At 45.9% G+C, this 18,670-nt stretch overlaps 1 protein-coding gene across 3 annotated transcripts in view; it reads right to left on the reverse strand.

The window, feature by feature from the left end:
• Window positions 1-18,442, reverse strand: part of LOC137335054 (sodium-dependent neutral amino acid transporter B(0)AT3-like) — an 81,041-nt gene extending 62,599 nt beyond the window's left edge. The window contains exons 1-2 of one of the 3 annotated variants that reach the window (XM_068000133.1): window positions 18,129-18,442; window positions 2,557-2,697 (exon numbers count right to left, since the gene is read on the reverse strand). In XM_068000133.1, the coding sequence (XP_067856234.1) occupies window positions 2,557-2,697; window positions 18,129-18,300 (313 nt within the window). In that variant the 5' untranslated portion in view covers window positions 18,301-18,442. The remainder of the gene's footprint in view (window positions 1-2,556; window positions 2,698-18,128) is intronic. The other 2 variants (XM_068000140.1, XM_068000148.1) reach the window with 2 other exon arrangements.
• Between the last annotated feature and the right edge of the window lie 228 nt (window positions 18,443-18,670).

An 18,670-nucleotide genomic window follows, 5' to 3' on the forward strand; every position in this document is an offset into this window, starting at 1 on the left:
AGAACCCTGGAGGCCCAGAAAGGGAACAATTGAAACTGTGGATTCTCACTCCTGCAGGTGGTAAATTGTTCCTAGAGATTTTTTTAATTTTAAATTTAAATGTAAATTGGCCTCAATATTAACCCCCTCACGATGGGTGGGAGAGGTTCGTGGAGGGGGATGGGGGTGGGTGATGGCTAAAGACTTAAATTCAGGGAACGTGATCCAACATGCTGCCCATCCACCGTGGAGAGGCGGGACACGTCATTAACATATTTAAATCGGGCTCCCACAGTGCAATTGGGAGCCTGGTTTAAATTTCACAGCTGCTGTGTGGGTTTCCCAGGGGTCGGAAAACCCGTCAGTGAAAGGGAGGTGGGATCAGCCGACTCCACAGGGTAAGTGCCTTTTCCAGCACTCATTGTGGGCCAGGAGGAGCAGGACCCCTCAAGGAAGCCTTTGGCCTCCCCCCTGCCGATTGCGGCCTCTCTCTTCCCACCTGCCGCGATCTCTGACCTCCCCATTGCCCAGGGACCATCCTCAAGGGAAACGGAACAAAAAAAATGATGATGCCGTTAAGTTCGGCAGGACCTCTGCGCCCTGGCCTTGCCAGGTTCCTCAGCTATTCTCAGCCTCCACCCCCCACCCTGCAACCCCCCCCCCCCACCTCCCCTTAAGTATCGGGGCCTTTCTTTCTACTCTGTACCTAATTTGACTCTAATTAACCCTAGTTCCTTCTCCGTTGTTCCCTCAGTTTCTTTCTCCGTCCTTAAGTTTAACTGGTTAAGGAGATAGACTGTTGGTCCTGTCATTCACCAAGGTCCCAGATGCTGCGTCGATCTCACACGTCCCACAATTTGCGGCAAAAAATAATATAACCTGAAGGATGAGGGAGAAGAATTGAAATCACGGTGCTTCCTGTGAGATGCCCCACTCCAGCAAACTCTGGGCCATTGTCTCCCTTGGTGCTCCCTTGTGTCAGTAATAGCTGCATCATGAAGCAGTGTTACACAATTCTTCATCGTCATTAATTACTATTTTATATTTGCTATCATTATTTGAGACGTGAATTGATTTGTTTAGTCTTTGAGATTAGTTTGTCTATTTGACCCCTTGTTAATATTGTTCTGGAAATTAATCTGCTGCTTGTAAATGATTGATGTCAACAACCAACCTCATAAAATGGGCTCTTTTAGTTCAAAAGGTCATTTTCTATTTTGCAACACAAACTCTTATTGTGATCTTACCTTGAACATTAGAGGAGCTGGGAATTACAAATACGATCGTTTCTAGGACGTTGAAGATGTTAAGATCATAAGAACACAAGAAATAGGAGCAGGAGGAGGCCATAAGGCCCCTTGAGCCTGCTCCGCCATTCAATAAGATCATGGCTGATCCTCGACCTCAACTCCACTTTCCCTCCCAATCCCCATATCCCTTGATTCCCTTAGAGTCCAAAAATCTGTCGATCTCAGTCTTGAATATACTCAATGACTGAGCACCCACAGCCCTCTGGGGTTGAGAATTCGAAAGATTCACAACCCTCTGAGTGAAGAAATTCCTCCTCATCTCAGTCCTAAATTTCTGACCCCTTATCCTGAGACTATGCCCCCTAGTTCTAGACTCTCCAGCCAGGGGAAACATCCTCTCAGCATCTACCCTGTCAAGCCCCCTCAGAATCTTATGTTACAATGAGATCACCTCTCATTCTTCTAAACTCCAGAGAGTATAGGCCCATTCTACTCAATCTCTCCTCATAGGACAACCCTTTCATCCCAGGAATTAATCTAGTGAACCTTCGTTGCACCGCCTCTAAGACAAGTATATCCTTCCTTAGATAGGAGACCAAAACTGTACACAATACTCCAGGTGAGGTCTCACCAAAGCCCTGTACAATTGCAGCAAGACTTCCTTACTCTTGTACTCCAATCCCTTGCAATAAAGGCCAACATGCCATTTGCCTTCATAATTGCTTGCTGTACCTGCATGCTAACTTTCTGTGTTTTGTGTACAAGGATACCCAAATCTCTCTGAAAACCAACATTTAATAGTTTCTCACCATTTAAAAAATATTCTGTTTTCTATTCTTCCTATCAAAGTGAATAACCTCACATTTCCCCACATTATACTCCATCTGCCACCTTCTTGCCCATTGTCTTGATCTTTGCAGTCTCTGTGTGCTCCTCACAGCTTACTTTCCCACCTAGCTTTGTATCGTCAGCAAACTTGGATACATTACACTCGGTCCCTTCATCTAAATCATTAATATAGATTGTAAATAGCTGAGGCCCAAGCACTGATCCTTGTGGCTCCCCACTAGTTACAGCCCGCCAACCTGAGAATGACCCGTTTATCCCTACTCTCAGTTTTCTGGCCATTAACCAATCCTCTATCCATGCTAATATATTACCCCCAATCCCATGAGCCCTTATCTTGAGTAACAAACATTTTGTGTGGCATCTTATCGAATGCTTTTTGAAAATCCAAATATACGACATCCGCTACATCCACAAATGTTAATTTGCTAAATAAAAACAGCACTTTATTTTTAAAAAAATACTACATGGAAAAGCTTACCGACTCCTCCCAGGTAGGGGGAAATGGAATTCCAGACACCAATACTACCTTTCCGGAGACACTGTCCGATTGCTAATTCAAGGTGAAGGAGTGGAATTCCCACGATGATCAGTGCAATGACATAAGGAATTAAAAAGGTTCCTGTGGTCACAAACAGTCCGAACAAAGAAAGAACTTCAGCAAGTTTCATTTATTGACAGGATCGTGCCTTTCTTCCCCCTCTGTAATCCTTCACCTCTTTGCACTTGTTAAGTGTTGGGTTTTTTGACTGTTTTTTCCACAGAAAGAGTTTGGGAAAATGAGTTGATTTTAATTGTGTTTTAAAGCAAAGTGTATTTACACAAGTTACAAAAGGCACGGAGATTACTGATGGTTAAAATGCTAATGAGTTGAGGTTTGATGTTGTTTCCCTGTACACTGTAAACAATGAGCACTTTCTTCACGACCGATAAACAATTCACAACCATTGTGGTGGGAAGTTTCTGATCCTTTTTGGCTACGAACAGAGGGATATAAAAAATAGATACAGAAACACAGGCAGTCAGTCAGGATTTTTAAAGCAGAGTGGTGTGAAGATAGTCAGACCCAGCAAAGGCTGCAAGAAGGTTAGAATGAAGGAAACTAGTTAGAAGTTACTTTGTTTACGCCTAGCAAATGTGGGTAACTTGTTCATTATTTTATTAATATGTGAAGACAAGTTGTACTGATTGAAATAAGTGAAACCAAACATAAATGTTTGCTCTGTATGTTCACATGGTGTAAAATAGCAGGTGATCGATTTGTATCTGGCCTTGACTCACCAAGAATTTTCTCTGTCTGCCTTCAAAGAGATTGAAGGAGCACATGTGTGAAAGACACGAATAACAAGTTCAGATCACTGGAGGATATGCAACTGGGTTACACCATCCTATAGTTAGATATTCTAGGGGGTTGGAGTACAAGTGGAAGGAAGTCTTGCTGCAATTGGACAGGGTTTTGGTGAGACCTCACCTGGAGTACGGTGCACAGTTTTGGTCTCCTTACCTAATGAAAGATATACTTGCCTTAGAGGCGGTGCATCAAAGGCTAGATGAGAGTGTTGCTCTATGAGGAGAGATTGTGTAGAATGGGCGTATACTCTCTGGAGTTTAGAGGAATGAGAGGTGATCTCATTGAAACATATAAGATTCTGAGAGGACTTGCCAGGGTCGATGCTGAGAGACCGTTTCCACAGGCTGGAGAGTCTAGAACTGGGGGTCATAGTCTCAGGATAAGGGGTCGGACATTTAAGACTGAGATGAGGAGGAATTTCTTCACTCAGAGTTGTGAATATTTGGAATTCTCTACCCCAGAGAGAATTGTGGATGCTGAGTCATTGAATATATTCAAGACTGAGATCGATAGATTTTTGGACTCTAGGGGAATCAAGGGATATGGGGATCGGGCGGGAAAGTGGAGTTGATGTCGAGGATCAGCCATGATCTGATTGAATGGTGGAGCAGGCTCGAGGGGCCGTATGGCCTACACCTGCTCCTATTTCTTATTGGGCAGTCCAAGCCCATTCTGAAACATGCAAAGTTCAGACCAACCATGGGAGTGTATAGCACTGCTGAGCCCGAGAAAATATCTGAGGCAAGACTTGAAACTTGTAGCAGTTACCTGGGTCACTGACTTACAATGGTGACAATGGCAATTCAAAATATTTCAAATTTAAAAGTGAGATGGACAGAAACAGTGATATTTAAAACACCAAAAGAAGCTGAACTTGACCGTCAAATGGGAAAGTGAAAGATCGGTGTGGGGGCGGGTGGCGGGGGGTTTTGGCTACTGCCTGAAATAGGCACAGCCTACAGAACAGCCACACCCCCAAGCCTGAAGCCAGCGTCAGGAGGCCCAAACCACTTTCAGCTTCATTTGAATTTGGCTGGAAGTTGCGGGCGCTCTGATGCAATATACCACACTCATTGTCGTTCATGTATCCTAACTCTGCTCAATTCAAGACCCACCTCACCATCTTCTAACTCATACATTCCCTTAAAGCGTCAGCTTTGGCTCAGCTGTAGCACTGTCGCCTCTGAGTCAGCTGGCTGTTCGTTCCAGCCCCACTCCAGAGACTTGAGCACTTAATGTGGGCTGACACTCCAGAGTAGTACTGGGGGAGAGCTGCACTGTCAGTGGTGCCGTCTTTCACAAGAGGTCTTAAATCAAGGTCCCATCTGCTTTCTTCGTTGGACGTTGAAGATCCCATGGCACTATTTGAAGAAGAGCAGGGTGGTGTCCTGGCCAATGTTTATCCCTCAACCAACATCACAAATAGAAAACAGATGATCCGATCATTTATCTGATTGCTATTTGTGGGATCTTGCTTTGCACAAATCGGCTGCCCAATTTCCTACATTATAACAGTGACTGCAATTTAAAAGTGCTTAATTGGTCGTGCAGCACTTTAGGACATCCTGAGGTCATGAAAGGTGCTATTTAAATGCAAATTCTTTCTTTTTTTAACAACTCCTGTTCCTGTGTTCCCATTACACTGCAATTAGCACTATAGTAGATATTGATATCCTGGATTCAGCTGTTGGCAAACTCCAGTGAAATCTTTAGCCTTAGAGGCTTTAACTGAGCCAAAATTAAAGCATAAAGGGAGCTTAATGAGGCCGTGTAGCACCTGTTATTTCGGCGCAGCGGGCGGACTGCGCATCCGCATCACAGGCTGTCAGCTGGAGGAGCCCTAGTTAAAGGGGCAGTCCTCCAATGGCTGCTCTTGGAGCAAACACCCACACTGCACAATGGAGCAGCCCAGGGGAAAGGCTGCTCCTAGATTCAATGATGCTTCACTCCAGGTGCAACTGGATGGGGTGAGGAGGAGAAGGGATGCGTTTTACCTGGCGGACGGGAGGAAGTGGCTGCCTCTGTCACTAAGAAGGCCTGGCTCGAGGTGGCAGAGGAGGTCACCAGATCAGCAACATCTCCCCCAGCTGGATCCAGTGCAGGAAGTGCTTCAATGACCTAACTAGGTCAGCCAAAGTGAGTACATTTACTCATTCTCCTACATTCCATCTTCCACATCACCGCCCCCACCCCACAACTCATTCTGCACTGCCAACACTACTCTATCACATCACTCCTCACACCCACTCTAACCTCATCCTCATCTTACCTGCACTTACTCAACTCTGTACTCACCCCTCCACTACCACTCAACCCAATCCTCATACAATCTCATGGTTCTGTCTCATACTCACCCTCTGATGCATCTCTTTCACGGTCAGCCGCTCCTAAGCCAATACATTCATCGGTTGGCCACATCACCATCACTCACTGACGTGTCTGCACTTTCTCCCCTTTTAGGAGAAGAGAGCTCAGAATGCACGGGAGAGGGCGAGGACCGGAGGGGGGCCGCAACAAATCATCATCCTCACAGACGCGGAGCACGAGGCACTGGAGCTCAGCCGAACCCTCGAGTGCCTGTCCGTCAGGGACACCGAGACTGGAACCCAACAAACATCTGGTGGCAGAACTTTAACATTCAGCACACACAATATGAATTGATGTTAACATGCCTTGCCATCTTCAGCACCTCAGTATGCTCATCGCAACATGACACATCTGTGATATTAACGATTTGGAGGAGGGGACCGAGTATGACATATCAAAGTTTGCAGATGATACAAAGATGGGAGGGAAAGTAGAGAGTGAGGAGGACATAAAAAACCTACAAGGGGATATAGACAGGCTGGGTGAGTGGGCGGAGATTTGGCAGATGCAATACAATATTGGAAAATGTGAGGTTATGCACTTTGGCAGGAAAAATCGGAGAGCAAGTTATTATCTCAATGGCGAGAAACTGGAAAGTACTGCAGTACAAAGGGATCTGGGGGTCCTAGTGCAAGAAAATCAAAAGGTTAGTATGCAGGTGCAGCAGGTGATCAAGAAGGCCAACGGAATGTTGGCTTTTATTGCTAGGGGGATAGAATATAAAAACAGGGAGGTATTGCTGCAGTTATATAAGGTATTGGTGAGACCGCACCTGGAATACTGCATACAGTTTTGGTCTCCATACTTAAGAAAAGACATACTTGCTCTCGAGGCAGTACAAAGAAGGTTCACTCGGTTAATCCTGGGGATGAGGGGGCGGACATATGAGGAGAGGTTGAGTAGATTGGGACTCTACTCATTGGAGTTCAGAAGAATGAGAGGCGATCTTATTGAAATATATAAGATTGTGAAGGGGCTTGATCGGGTGGATGCGGTAAGGATGTTCCCAAGGATGGGTGAAACTAGAACGAGGGGGCATAATCTTAGAATAAGGGGCTGCTCTTTCAAAACTGAGATGAGGAGAAACTTCTTCACTCAGAGGGTGGTAGGTCTGTGGAATTTGCTGCCCCAGGAAGCTGTGGAAGCTACATCATTAAATAAATTTAAAACAGAAATAGACAGTTTCCTAGAAGTAAAGGGAATTAGGGGTTATGGGGAGCGGGCAGGAAATTGGACATGATTTTAGATTTGAGGTTAGGACCAGATCAGCCATGATCTTATTGAATGGCGGAGCAGGCTCGAGGGGCCGATTGGCCTACTCCTGCTCCTATTTCTTATGTTCTTATGTAGATCACCATCCACAATAGATCACCGTCCACTATAGATCACCGCCCACTATAGATCACTGTCCACTATAGATCACCGTCCACTATAGATCACCGTCCGCTATAGATCACCATCTGCTATAGATCACCATCCGCTATAGATCACCGTGCGCTATAGATCACCATCCACTGTAGATCGCCGTCCGCTATAGATCACCGTCCGCTATAGATCACCGTCCGCTATAGATCACCGTCCGCTATAGGTCACCGTCCGCTTTAGATCACCGTCTGCTATAGATCACCGTCCGCTATAGATCACCGTCCGCTATAGATCGCCGTCCGCTATAGTTCACCGTCCGCTATAGGTCACCGTCCGCTCTAGATCGCCGTCCGCTATAGATCACCGTCCGATATAGATCACTGTCCGCTATAGATCACCGTCCGCTATAGATCACCATCCACTGTAGATCACCGTCTGCTATAGGTCACCGTCCGCTCTAGATCGCCGTCCGCTATAGATCACCGTCCGATATAGATCACTGTCCACTATAGATCACCGTCCGCTATAGATCACCATCCGCTATAGATCACCATCCACTGTAGATCACCGTCTGCTATAGATCACCGTCCGCTATAGATCACCGTCCGCTATAGATCGCCGTCCGCTATAGATCGCCGTCCGCTATAGATCACCGTCCGCTATAGGTCACCGTCCGCTATAGATCACCGTCCACTCAGCGTCCGCTCTAGATCACCATCCACTATAGTTCACTGTCCGCTATAGATCACCGTCCCCTATAGATCACCGTCCCCTATAGATCACCGTCCACTATAGATCACCGTCCGCTATAGATCACCATCCATTATAGATCACCGTCCGCTATAGATCACCATCCACTATAGATCACCCTCCGCTATAGATCACCGTCCACTATAGATCACCGTCCCCTATAGATCACCGTCCGCTATAGATCACCGTCCACTATAGATCACCGTCCGCTATAGATCACCGTCCGCTCTAGATCGCCGTCCGCTATAGATCGCCGTCCGCTATAGATCACCGTCCACTATAGATCACCATCCACTATAGATCACTGTCCGCTATAGATCACCGTCCGCTATAGTTCACCGTCCACTATAGATCGTCGTCCACTATAGATCCCTGTCCGCTATAGATCATTGTCCGCTATAGATCACTGTCCACTATAGATCACCGTCCACTATAGATCATTGTCCGCTATAGATCACCGTCCACTATAGATCACCATCCACTATAGATCACTGTCCGCTATAGATCACCGTCCGCTATAGATCACCGTCCACTATAGATCACCATCCACTATAGATCGTCGTCCAATATAGATCACCGTCCACTGTGGCAATCCCTGAGTTTAGATCGGCGCCCAGCAGTCCCACCCAAAACAGGGTGGGAGGCTGTTTAGATATGAAAATTGGGGCCTTCCACTTTGGGCAGGCGTCATGGTTGCATTGTTGATATTGCGACTATTCGGCACTCAACCCGAGAGTCTCTCTCATACACACACGCATGCACAAACACACATACACACACAATAGACACATGTACACATACCTTATCCAAGTATCAAACTCAGGAAGTCTTCTCAAATTCATGACGTCACTACAGATTGAAGAATTCTTATGCCCAGGAGTTTATTTTCCCATGAGAAAGTTTTTATTGAATTCAACAAAGAATTTACACATTTCTTTGTCTGACTGAACAGTATAGGTTGCTTGTTACTTAGCGATACATAAATTGAGGGTCTTATATAGTCCATACATTTTTGTAAATTATGTATTAAGGTTTGACAGGACTTGCGTTGTCCCTTGATAAAGAGAGGGAGCATAGATGAAACAGGGAGGGTGGGCCATGGGACTGGGTGAAGTTTGGGAAAGGGGTAGCTTCTACAACTCTTTATGGAACCACAGAATCATAGAAAGGTTACAGCACGGAAGGAGGCCATTCGGCCCATCGAGTCCGCGCCGGCTCAATGCAAGAGCAATCCAGCTAATCCCACTCCCCCGCCCTTTCCCTGTAGTCCTGCAAATTTTTACTTTCAAGTACTTATCCAGTTCCCTTTTGAAGACCATGATTGAATCTGCCTCCACCACCCCCTCGGACAGATCCTAACCACTTACTGTGTAAAAAAGTTTTTCCTCATGTCACCTTTGGTTCTTTTGCCAATCACCTTAAATCTATGTCTTCTGGTCCTTGACCCTTCCACCAATGGGAACAGTTTCTTTCTATCCACTCTGTCTAGACCCTTCATGATTTTGAATACCTCTATCAAATCCCCTCGCAAACATCTCTGTTCCAAGGAGAACAACCTAGATTCTCCAGTCTATCGACGTAACTAAAGTCCCTCATCCCTGGAATCATTCTAGTAAATCTCTTCTGCACCCTCTCTAAGGCCTTCACATCTTTCCTGAAGTGCGATGCCCAGAACTGGACACAATATTCCAGTTGTGGCCGAACCAGTGTTTTATAAAGGTTCATCATGACTTCCATACTTTTGTACTCTTATGCCTCTATTTACAAAGCCCAGGATCCTGTATGCTTTTTTAACAACTATCGTTCACGGGATGTGGGCGTCGCTGGCGAGGCCAGCATTTATTGCCCATCCCTAATTGCCCTTGAGAAGGTGGTGGTGAGCTGCCTTCTTGAACCGCTGCAGTCCGTGTGGTGAAGGTTCTCCCACAGTGCTGTTAGGAAGGGAGTTCCAGGATTTTGACCCAGCGACAATGAAGGAACGGCGATATATTTCCAAGTCAGGATGGTGTGTGACTTGGAGGGGAACGTGCAGGTGGTGTTGTTCCCATGTGCCTGCTGCTCTTGTCCTTCTAGGTGGTAGAGGTCACGGGTTTGGGAGGTGCTGTCGAAGAAGCCTTGGCGAGTTGCTGCAGTGCATCCTGTGGATGGTGCACACTGCAGCCACAGTGTGCCGGTGGTGAAGGGAGTGAATGTTTAGGGTGGTGGATGGGGTGCCAATCAAGTGGGCTGCTTTATCTTGGATGGTGTTGAGCTTCTTGAGTGTTGTTGGAGCTGCACTCATCCAAGCAAGTGGAGAGTCTTCCATCACACTCCTGACTTGTGCCTTGTAGATGGTGGAAAGGCTTTGGGGAGTCAGGAGGTGAGTCACTCGCCGCAGAATACCCAGCCTCTGACCTGCTCTCGTAGCCACAGTATTTATATGGCTGGTCCAGTTAAGTTTCTGGTCAACGGTGACCCCCAGGATGTTGATGGGGGATTTGGCGATGGTAATGCCGTTGAATGTCAAGGGGAGGTGTTTAGATTCTCTCTTGTTGGAGATGGTCATTGCCTGGCACTTATCTGGCGCAAATGTTACTTGCCACTTATGAGCCCAAGCCTGGATGTTGTCCAGGTCTTGCTGCATGCGGGCTCGGACTGCTTCATTATTTGAGTGGTTGCGAATGGAACTGAACACTGTGCAGTCATCAGCGAACATCCCCATTTCTGACCTTATGATGGAGGGCAGGCCATTGATGAAGCAGCTGAAGATTCTGTCCTTGACCCCTCCAGGACATCCTCTCTCTCCAGTACTGCAATATTCTCCTTAATCATACTGCCACTCTCCCCCTTTCTTTCCTTCCCTATCTTTCCTGAACACCTTGTATCCAGGAATATTTAGTACCCAATCCTGCCCTTTTTTGAGCCAGGTCTCCGATATCACCTCGACATCATATTCCCATGTGACTATTTGCGCCTGCAGCTCACCAACTTTACCAGGCTTCATGCATTTACACAGATCCACTGCAAACCAGTCTTAGACTTTCTTGTACTCTCTCTTTGTATGATCCCACCTAATACTGTACTATTACTTGCTCTAGTGCTATCTTTCTCCCCAATCCTTTGTGCCCTTGTTTCTCCTTTCCATTGCTACATCCTGGTGCCCATCCCCCTGCCAAATTAGTTTAACCCCTCCCCCCCATCACTAGCGAACCTCCCCGCGAGGACATTGGTCCCGGCTCCGTTGAGGTGCAACCCGTCCGGCCTGTACAGGTCCCACCTTCCCCAGAACTGGTCCCAATGCCCCAGGAATCTAAAGCCCTCCCTCCTGCACCATCTCTCCAGCCACACATTCATCTGCTCTATCCTCCTATTTCTATCCTCACTAGCGCGTGGCACCGGGAGTAATCTGGAGATTACTACCTTTGAAGTCCTGCTTCTTAATCTCTTTCCTAACTCCTTAAAATCTGCCTGCAGGACCTTATCCCCCTTTCTACCTATGTCATTGGTACCAATATGGACCACGATCTCTGGCTGTTCACCCTCCGCCCCCACAGAATGTTCTGCAGCCACTCAGTGACATCCTTGACCCTGGCATCAGGGAGGCAACATACCATCCTGGAATCACATCTGTGGCCGCAGAAATGCCTGTCTGTTCCCCTAACTATAGAATCCCCTATCACTATTGCTCTCCTGACCTTTCTCCTCCCCACCCCCCGGCCTGCTGTACAGCTGGGCCACCCATGGTGCTATGATCTTGGCTCTGGCTGCACTCCCCAGAGGAATCCTCTCCCCCACCAGTATCCAGAACTGAATACTGGTTGGAGAGTGAGATGCCCTCAGGGGACTCCTGCACTACCTGCCTGGTCCTCCTTGTCTGTCTGGCGGTCACCCAGTCCCTCTCTGCCTGCACTCTCTTAATCTGCGGGGTGACCACCTCCTGAAACGTGCTATCCACGAAACTCTCAGCCTCGCAGATACACTGCAGTGACACCAGCTGCTGTTCAAGGTCCGAAACCCGGAGCTCGAGCTCCTCCAGCTGATGACACTTCCTGCACCTGTGGTTGCTCAGGACATGGGAAGTGTCCTGGAATTACCACATGGCACAGGCCGTGCATTCCATGGGTCTGAGCTGCCCTGCCATGCCTCGATTTATTAGATTGTTTACCAAACTTAAAAATAAATTATGCCTTAAAAAAAACGCTCAACAGGAAAAGAAATCACCAGCTACCAGCCAATCAGCTCCTTCCCCTGTTTATTTAGTTTTATTAGTCTAGTTAATAAACCAGTTCAAGTTATTAAATTTGATAAACTAACAGCAATTTTATGCTCCCAGCTTTTAATTTAATTTTACCCATGTGTGGGGTCTTCCAGGCTATTGGAAAATCCTGGGCTCTGTTTACCTCAGTGGGGGGGGGCGGTGGGGAGTGGGGACGGTGGTGATTTAGGGGGCAACCACCAACTTGAGTCTTTAGCCAAAAGGGGGAGTGAAAAATCACCGCCCCGAGACACTAGATGCTGCTCTGGAAAGATTATATTAAGATGTTATTGCATTTTTAAAAAATTTGATTGCTCCGATTTTTTGTTATGCGCTCACCTCTGACAAGCATCTCGGAGTCGGGCACCTGCGGATACAATGCTGGCAAAGGCAGACCGAGGGACTAAATGTTTAGATTTTTATTGGTGAGAAAAATAGTCAACTAGATTACAAACTCACTGTAATGGATAGAAGTGGGTTAATATTTTACAGCATGGTGCACAAAAGAAGGTACAGTTCTTTTCCTTTTCAAAACGGTGAATGCACTGGAAGTAAATCAGACTTGGGTTAGAAATAATCGATCAGTCTTGCATCTGTAGGCCTAGCGATGCAGTCCACACCTGTTTAAAGATCTTCCGTTTTGTTGGTGGGTGGAATTAAGAGGACTCCATAGGTTTCACCCCATCCCCCCACCAATGGCAGCTCCCTATCTGGCTGGTGGAACTCTCAAGTTGGTAGTCATTTTGGGCAGAGGACAGCAACGAGACAAATGCTTTGTTTTTAGTGCTAGTGATGGAGGAAGCTTGGGCTGGACATGACGAGAGCAGCCTCTGCTCTTGAAATAATGGGATTGCTAGCATCAAGCTGAACCACTGGAACAGGCAGGTGGGACCTACATTTAATGTTTCGGTGCAAAACCACCCTCAGTAGTGCCAGTCCTGGACCCAGAACTTTCTGACTCAGAGACGAGTACACTACCAACTGAACCAAGCTGATAGTCCAGTGAATCATTCATTCACCTTTGTCAATAATCCTCCACAAGCTTCACACAATAAACATTTCTCTCTATGTGGTTTATATCCCCCTGACCCCAGGGTCAACAGAAAGTGAATGACTGATTTAAGTAGACAATGGGGAAAAATATTAACAGGCCATGAGTCATTGGAGTAGAATTTCCTCGAAGGTTTGGAGTTTCTCCAGGTTATCTGTTATGGCAGATGATCATAGGATCATAGAAAGTTACTGCACAGAAGGAGGCCGTTCGGCCCATCGTGTCCATGTCGGCTGAAAAAGAGCTATCCAGCTTAATCCCACTTTCCAGCACTTGGTCTGTAGCCCTGTGGGTTTCGGCACTTCAAGTGCACATCCAGGTACTTTTTAAATGAGTTGAGGGTTTCTGCCTCTACCACCCTTTCAGGCAGTGAGTTCCAGACCCCCACCACCCTCTGGGTGAAAACATTTCTCCTCAGCTCCCCTCTAATCCTTCTACCAATTAATTTAAATTTATGCCCCCTGGTCACTGACCCCTCTGCTAAGGAAAATAGGTCCTCCCAAAAATAGGTCCTCCCGATCTAGTCCTGTCATAATTTTATACACCTCAATTAAATCTCCCCTCAGCCTCCTTTGTTCCAAAGAAAATAACCCCAGCCTATCCAATCTTTTCTCATAGCTGAAATTTTCCAGCCCTGGCAACATCCTCGTAAATCTCCTCTGTATCCTCTCTAGTGCAATTACATCTTTCCTGTAATGTGGTGACCAGAACTGTACACAGTACTCAAGCTGTGGCCTAACCAATGTTTTATACAGTTCGAGCATAACTTCCCTGCTCTTATATTCTATGCCTCGGCAAATAAAGGAAAGTATCCCGTATGCCTTTTTAATCACCTTATCTACCTGTCCTGCTACCTTCAGGGATCTGTGGACATGCACTCCAAGGTCCCTTTGTTCCTCCACACCTCTCAGTATCCTTCCATTTATTGTGTATTCTCTTGTCTTGTTTGCCCTCCCCAAATGCATTACCTCACACTTCTCTGGATTGAATTTCATTTGCCACTTTTCTGCCCAGCTGACCAGTCCATTGATATCTTCCTGCAGTCTACAGCTTTCAGCCAATTTTTGTATCATCTGCAAACTTCTTGATTAAGCCCCCCACATTCAAGTCCAAATCATTAGTATATAACACAAAAAGCAAGGGACCTAATACTGAGCCTTGCGGAACCCCACTGGAAACAGCCTTCCAGTCACAAACATCCGTCAACCATTACCCTTTGCTTCCTGCCACTGAGCCAATTTTAGATCCAACTAGCTACTTTCCCTTGGATCCCATGGGCTATTACTTTTTTGTCCAGTCTGCCATGTGCGACCTTGTCAAAAGCCTTGCTGAAACCAATGTACACTACATCAAATGCGTTACCCTCATCAACCCTCCTTGTTACCTGTTCAAAAAATTCAATCAAGCTAGTCAGACATGACCTTCCCTTAACCAGTCCATGCTGACTGTCCTTGATTAATCCGTGCCTTTCTAAATGACGATTTATCCTGTCCCTCAGATTCGATTCCAATAATTTGCCCCCCCGCCAAGGTTAGACTTATAATTACTTGGTCTATCTCTTTCTCTCTTTTTAAACAACGGTACAACATTAGCAGTCCTCCAATCCTCCGGCACCACGCCTGTAGCCAGGGAGGATTAGAAAATGATGGTCACACCCTCCGTTATTTCCTCCTTTGCTTCTCTTAGCAGCTTGGGATACATTTCATCCGGGCCTGGCAATTTATCTACTTTCAAAGATGCTGAACCCCTCAATACTTCCTCTCTCACTATGTTTATCCCATCCAATATTTCACATTCCACCTCCTTAACCACAATCTCTGCATTGTCCCCCTCTTTTGTGAAGACAGACGCAAAATATACAAGAACCATACCCACATCTCCCCCCTCCACACACAGTTTACCTTTTTGGTCTCTAATAGGCCCTACTCTTTCCTTAGTTATCCTCTTTTTTATTTGTTCATGGGATGTGGGCGTCGCTGGCGAGGCCGGCATTTATTGCCCATCCCTAATTGCCCTTGAGAAGGTGGTGGTGAGCCGCCTTCTTGAACCGCTGCAGTCCGTGTGGTGAAGGTTCGCCCACAGTGCTCTTTATGTATTTATAAAACATTTTTGAGTTTTCCTTAATTTTACTTGCCAGTACTTTTTCATGTCCTCTCTTTGCTTTCCAATTTCCTCTTTAATTTCACCCCTGCATTTTCTATACTCCTCTAGGCTTTCAACAATATTGAGCTCTTGGTGTCTGACATAAGCTTTCTTTCTTTGCCTTATCTTACCCTGTATGCTCCTTCTCATCCAGGGGCTTCTAGATTTGGCAGTCCCACCCTTTTTCTTCGTGGAAACATGTCTACTCTAAACCCCTTGAATCTCCCCCTTGAATGCCTCCCACAGCTCTGACACTGATTTACCTTCAAGGAGCTGTTTCCAGTCCACTTTTGCTGAATCACTTCTCAGCTTAGTAAAACTGGCCTTTCCCCAATTTAGAACTTTAACTCCTGCTCTGTCTTTGTCCTTTTCGATAACTATGCTAAACCTAACTGAATTATGATCACTGCCACCAAAATGCTCTCCCACTGATACTCCTTCCATCTGCCCAGCTTCATTCCCTAAAACTAAATCCAGAACTGCACCCCCACCCCCCCGCCCAGCCCCCCCACTCTTGTTGGGCTTGCTACGTACTGGTTAAAAAAGTTCTCCTGAATGCAATTTAAGAATTCTGAGCATGATCAGGTGAATCCCGGCAGAAATCATGAGTGATTGTCAAATTCTAATCCTCAAACATAATTTAAGCTGCAACAGTCAACTGCACGCACAAGTGGCAAGGTAACGTTTTTGTCTTCACATTTCTGTACTTGGTGACTCCTCATCCTTGGTGACTTCAACCTGGACCAGAAATCACTGACAGATAGGAATGGGACCATGAGAGCACAATGTGTGGAGGGTGACTACAAAGGAGGCCTGGTGGAGGACAACCGAGTGGTTGACCATGTCAAGGATGGCAGAGAGATCAAGGAGGACAAGGTGAGGCTCAGTCACAGTCAGACCATGACTTCCTTGGTGACTTTGAACAAGGTGGTCTTGGTGCTGTGGGTGGGTCATGAACAATCCTGGAGGGCCGCACAAAGGGGAGAGGTGGATGAGGAGTTAGGTTGCATTTGTACTGTGGAGAAGGAAGTGGAGTGGGTGCTTCTCATTCCCCTTCCATGAGGACATCACAAGAAGGTGCAGGATTGGTGGGATGATGATATCCACTGGAATTCCTGCCAGTTCCACTTGCCTCCCCCGTCCAATGCTATGTAAGCCTGCGTGAAGCAGGCAAGCTAACGTGCCAGGATCTGATCCTGGCAGGAGAGGGGGCCCGTTCTCCTTTCAAGTCTGGTATCTCTACCGCAATTGGCCATAGGGCGATCAATTGTGATTAGGAAAGTGCCAAACTCAAAATTGGTGTTTTACATTTTCCAGCTGGCACAGCCCACTTACACTGTGGCAAGGTTCTGCAGTGATATCTCTCCTCCCCTGCTGAGATGGGACCCCAATAGTACCAAAAACGGTGCCGAACTTACTGCTAAACCTTGGTGCAAAATCTGACTATACGGGAGTGTAACTCAGGGATGTAACATTGAAGTCAATGGAAATACAAATCAGGAGCAATGTAAAACAAGCTGCCGATTCGCTCTCACCTGTTTTACCCCAGTAACTTCTAACTACCCTCCTGCTTTCCAATCTCCTGACCCTTTGTAAAACTTGCCCTTGCAGCTTTCTGTTTACAAAACCTGACGGACTGCCTGTGTCTCTGTTTCAGTCTTTTACCTCCCCATGTGCACAATTTGAGAGGAAGGCCCATGTTAGACAATCCCTGCCGAGCACTCCGGACCAGGGCTCCTCTGAACACATTGGGTGTGAGGTGTTTATCAATTACCGAGACTGCCGAGAATGAATTGCTTATTATTTACAGTCTATAAAGAAACATCATCGAACATAACTCAGGAATATTTTAACCATCTTTCATCTCAGTGCCTTTTTAAAAAAATATTTGTGAGACTTTGCTGTAAAACACAACCCTTAAATATAAGTCTTTTTTTTCTCAATTCTTTCGATGGTAAAATGGTCAAACATGTAAAGGAACCACTGAGGGTGACTGTGTGAAGAGTGATGAACCAGCGTACTCACACAATCGAGACCTGTTGACTCAGCTCCGTCACGTTCTGAGGCTCAGTAACCCTACGCCGCACAGCCACTCACTTTATCACAAGTTTGTCAACCAGAATGTGCAACTTGTTGACAAACTAGCAATTAAGTGTCGACTAATCCCCCTGGTGAGCGACTCACTAAATCACCGATGGATGGAACCGTGCTGTGTGATATCAGTAACACACAGGTTAATGGGCTTATACTTGATGGCAAACTTGTCAACAACAACATTTGATGCAAAAGGATTTTATGCATGTTGTCTTATCGTAGAGTCTCGTGACATTCTCACTAAACTGGAAAATAATGGATGCTGCAATTCATTCTCTAAAATAATCAAATCATATGCTATTGTCAATATAATAATAGGTGTTTCTACTGGATCAAAACATAAGTGCTGATTATCTTTGTGCTTTGATCATTTTGACCTGTAAAAACCCATCATAGAAATTAATGAAGACCCTTAAACTTAGAAATCACAGTGGGCGATATTAGTGGACAGACACTGAATGTGTTCTAATGACTTTCCTCTGTGCATTATTTCCATGCAGGTGTTAAACTACTTATTTTAAATCTTTAGTGCCTCTGTTAAAAGAGTGTGCAAAGGAATATTGTTTTATGTGTTAAGTGTCCATCCTCTACTTTCACAAACAGTGACTCCCAAACTTAAGAAACTCCAAACTACAGAGAAATTCACCCAGGTTACCGTACAAATAAACTTATCTTCTGTCTTTGTGCTTGTGTACTCACCACCTCCGTAAGTCTGACAGAGGTATGGGAACCTCCAAATATTTCCCAGTCCCACTTCAAATCCGATACAGCTCAGAACATACTGAAACTTATTGTCCCACTTTGGCCTCTCCTCCTTCAGACTGTCGCTGGCATCGCCCATAACACAGTCATTCGCCTTTTCGTCTGCCATCTCACCTAACTGGGATTGTATGGAGGGATATTTTCAGATTCGGGTTCTTAGCTGCTCCTGTGACTGTCTGTTTTTCTTTCAATTAATGTGTTATGTATCTCTTTAACAACAAAGTAGTTGATAAACTGGTACTGAGAAAAAACACAAGTTATATTCAGATGGTGGGAAGCTGGGTGGAGCCAAACTTTGGAGCGTCAATGCTATTTGTTCAGATGCCCTGAACAGACAATTGGGCAAGCACAAGGATAACAATCTGGCAGGAAAGGTCTGTCCGACAGATTCAGGCTGTCAAATACAAAGTAACATTTTTAATCGATAACAAGGTGACAGACGTTTAAAGTAAGCCTGAGTTCGATAGTAAAACATACAT

The sequence above is a fragment of the Heptranchias perlo genome, chromosome 2, assembly GCF_035084215.1.
Source record: "Heptranchias perlo isolate sHepPer1 chromosome 2, sHepPer1.hap1, whole genome shotgun sequence".
NCBI lineage: Eukaryota > Metazoa > Chordata > Chondrichthyes > Hexanchiformes > Hexanchidae > Heptranchias > Heptranchias perlo.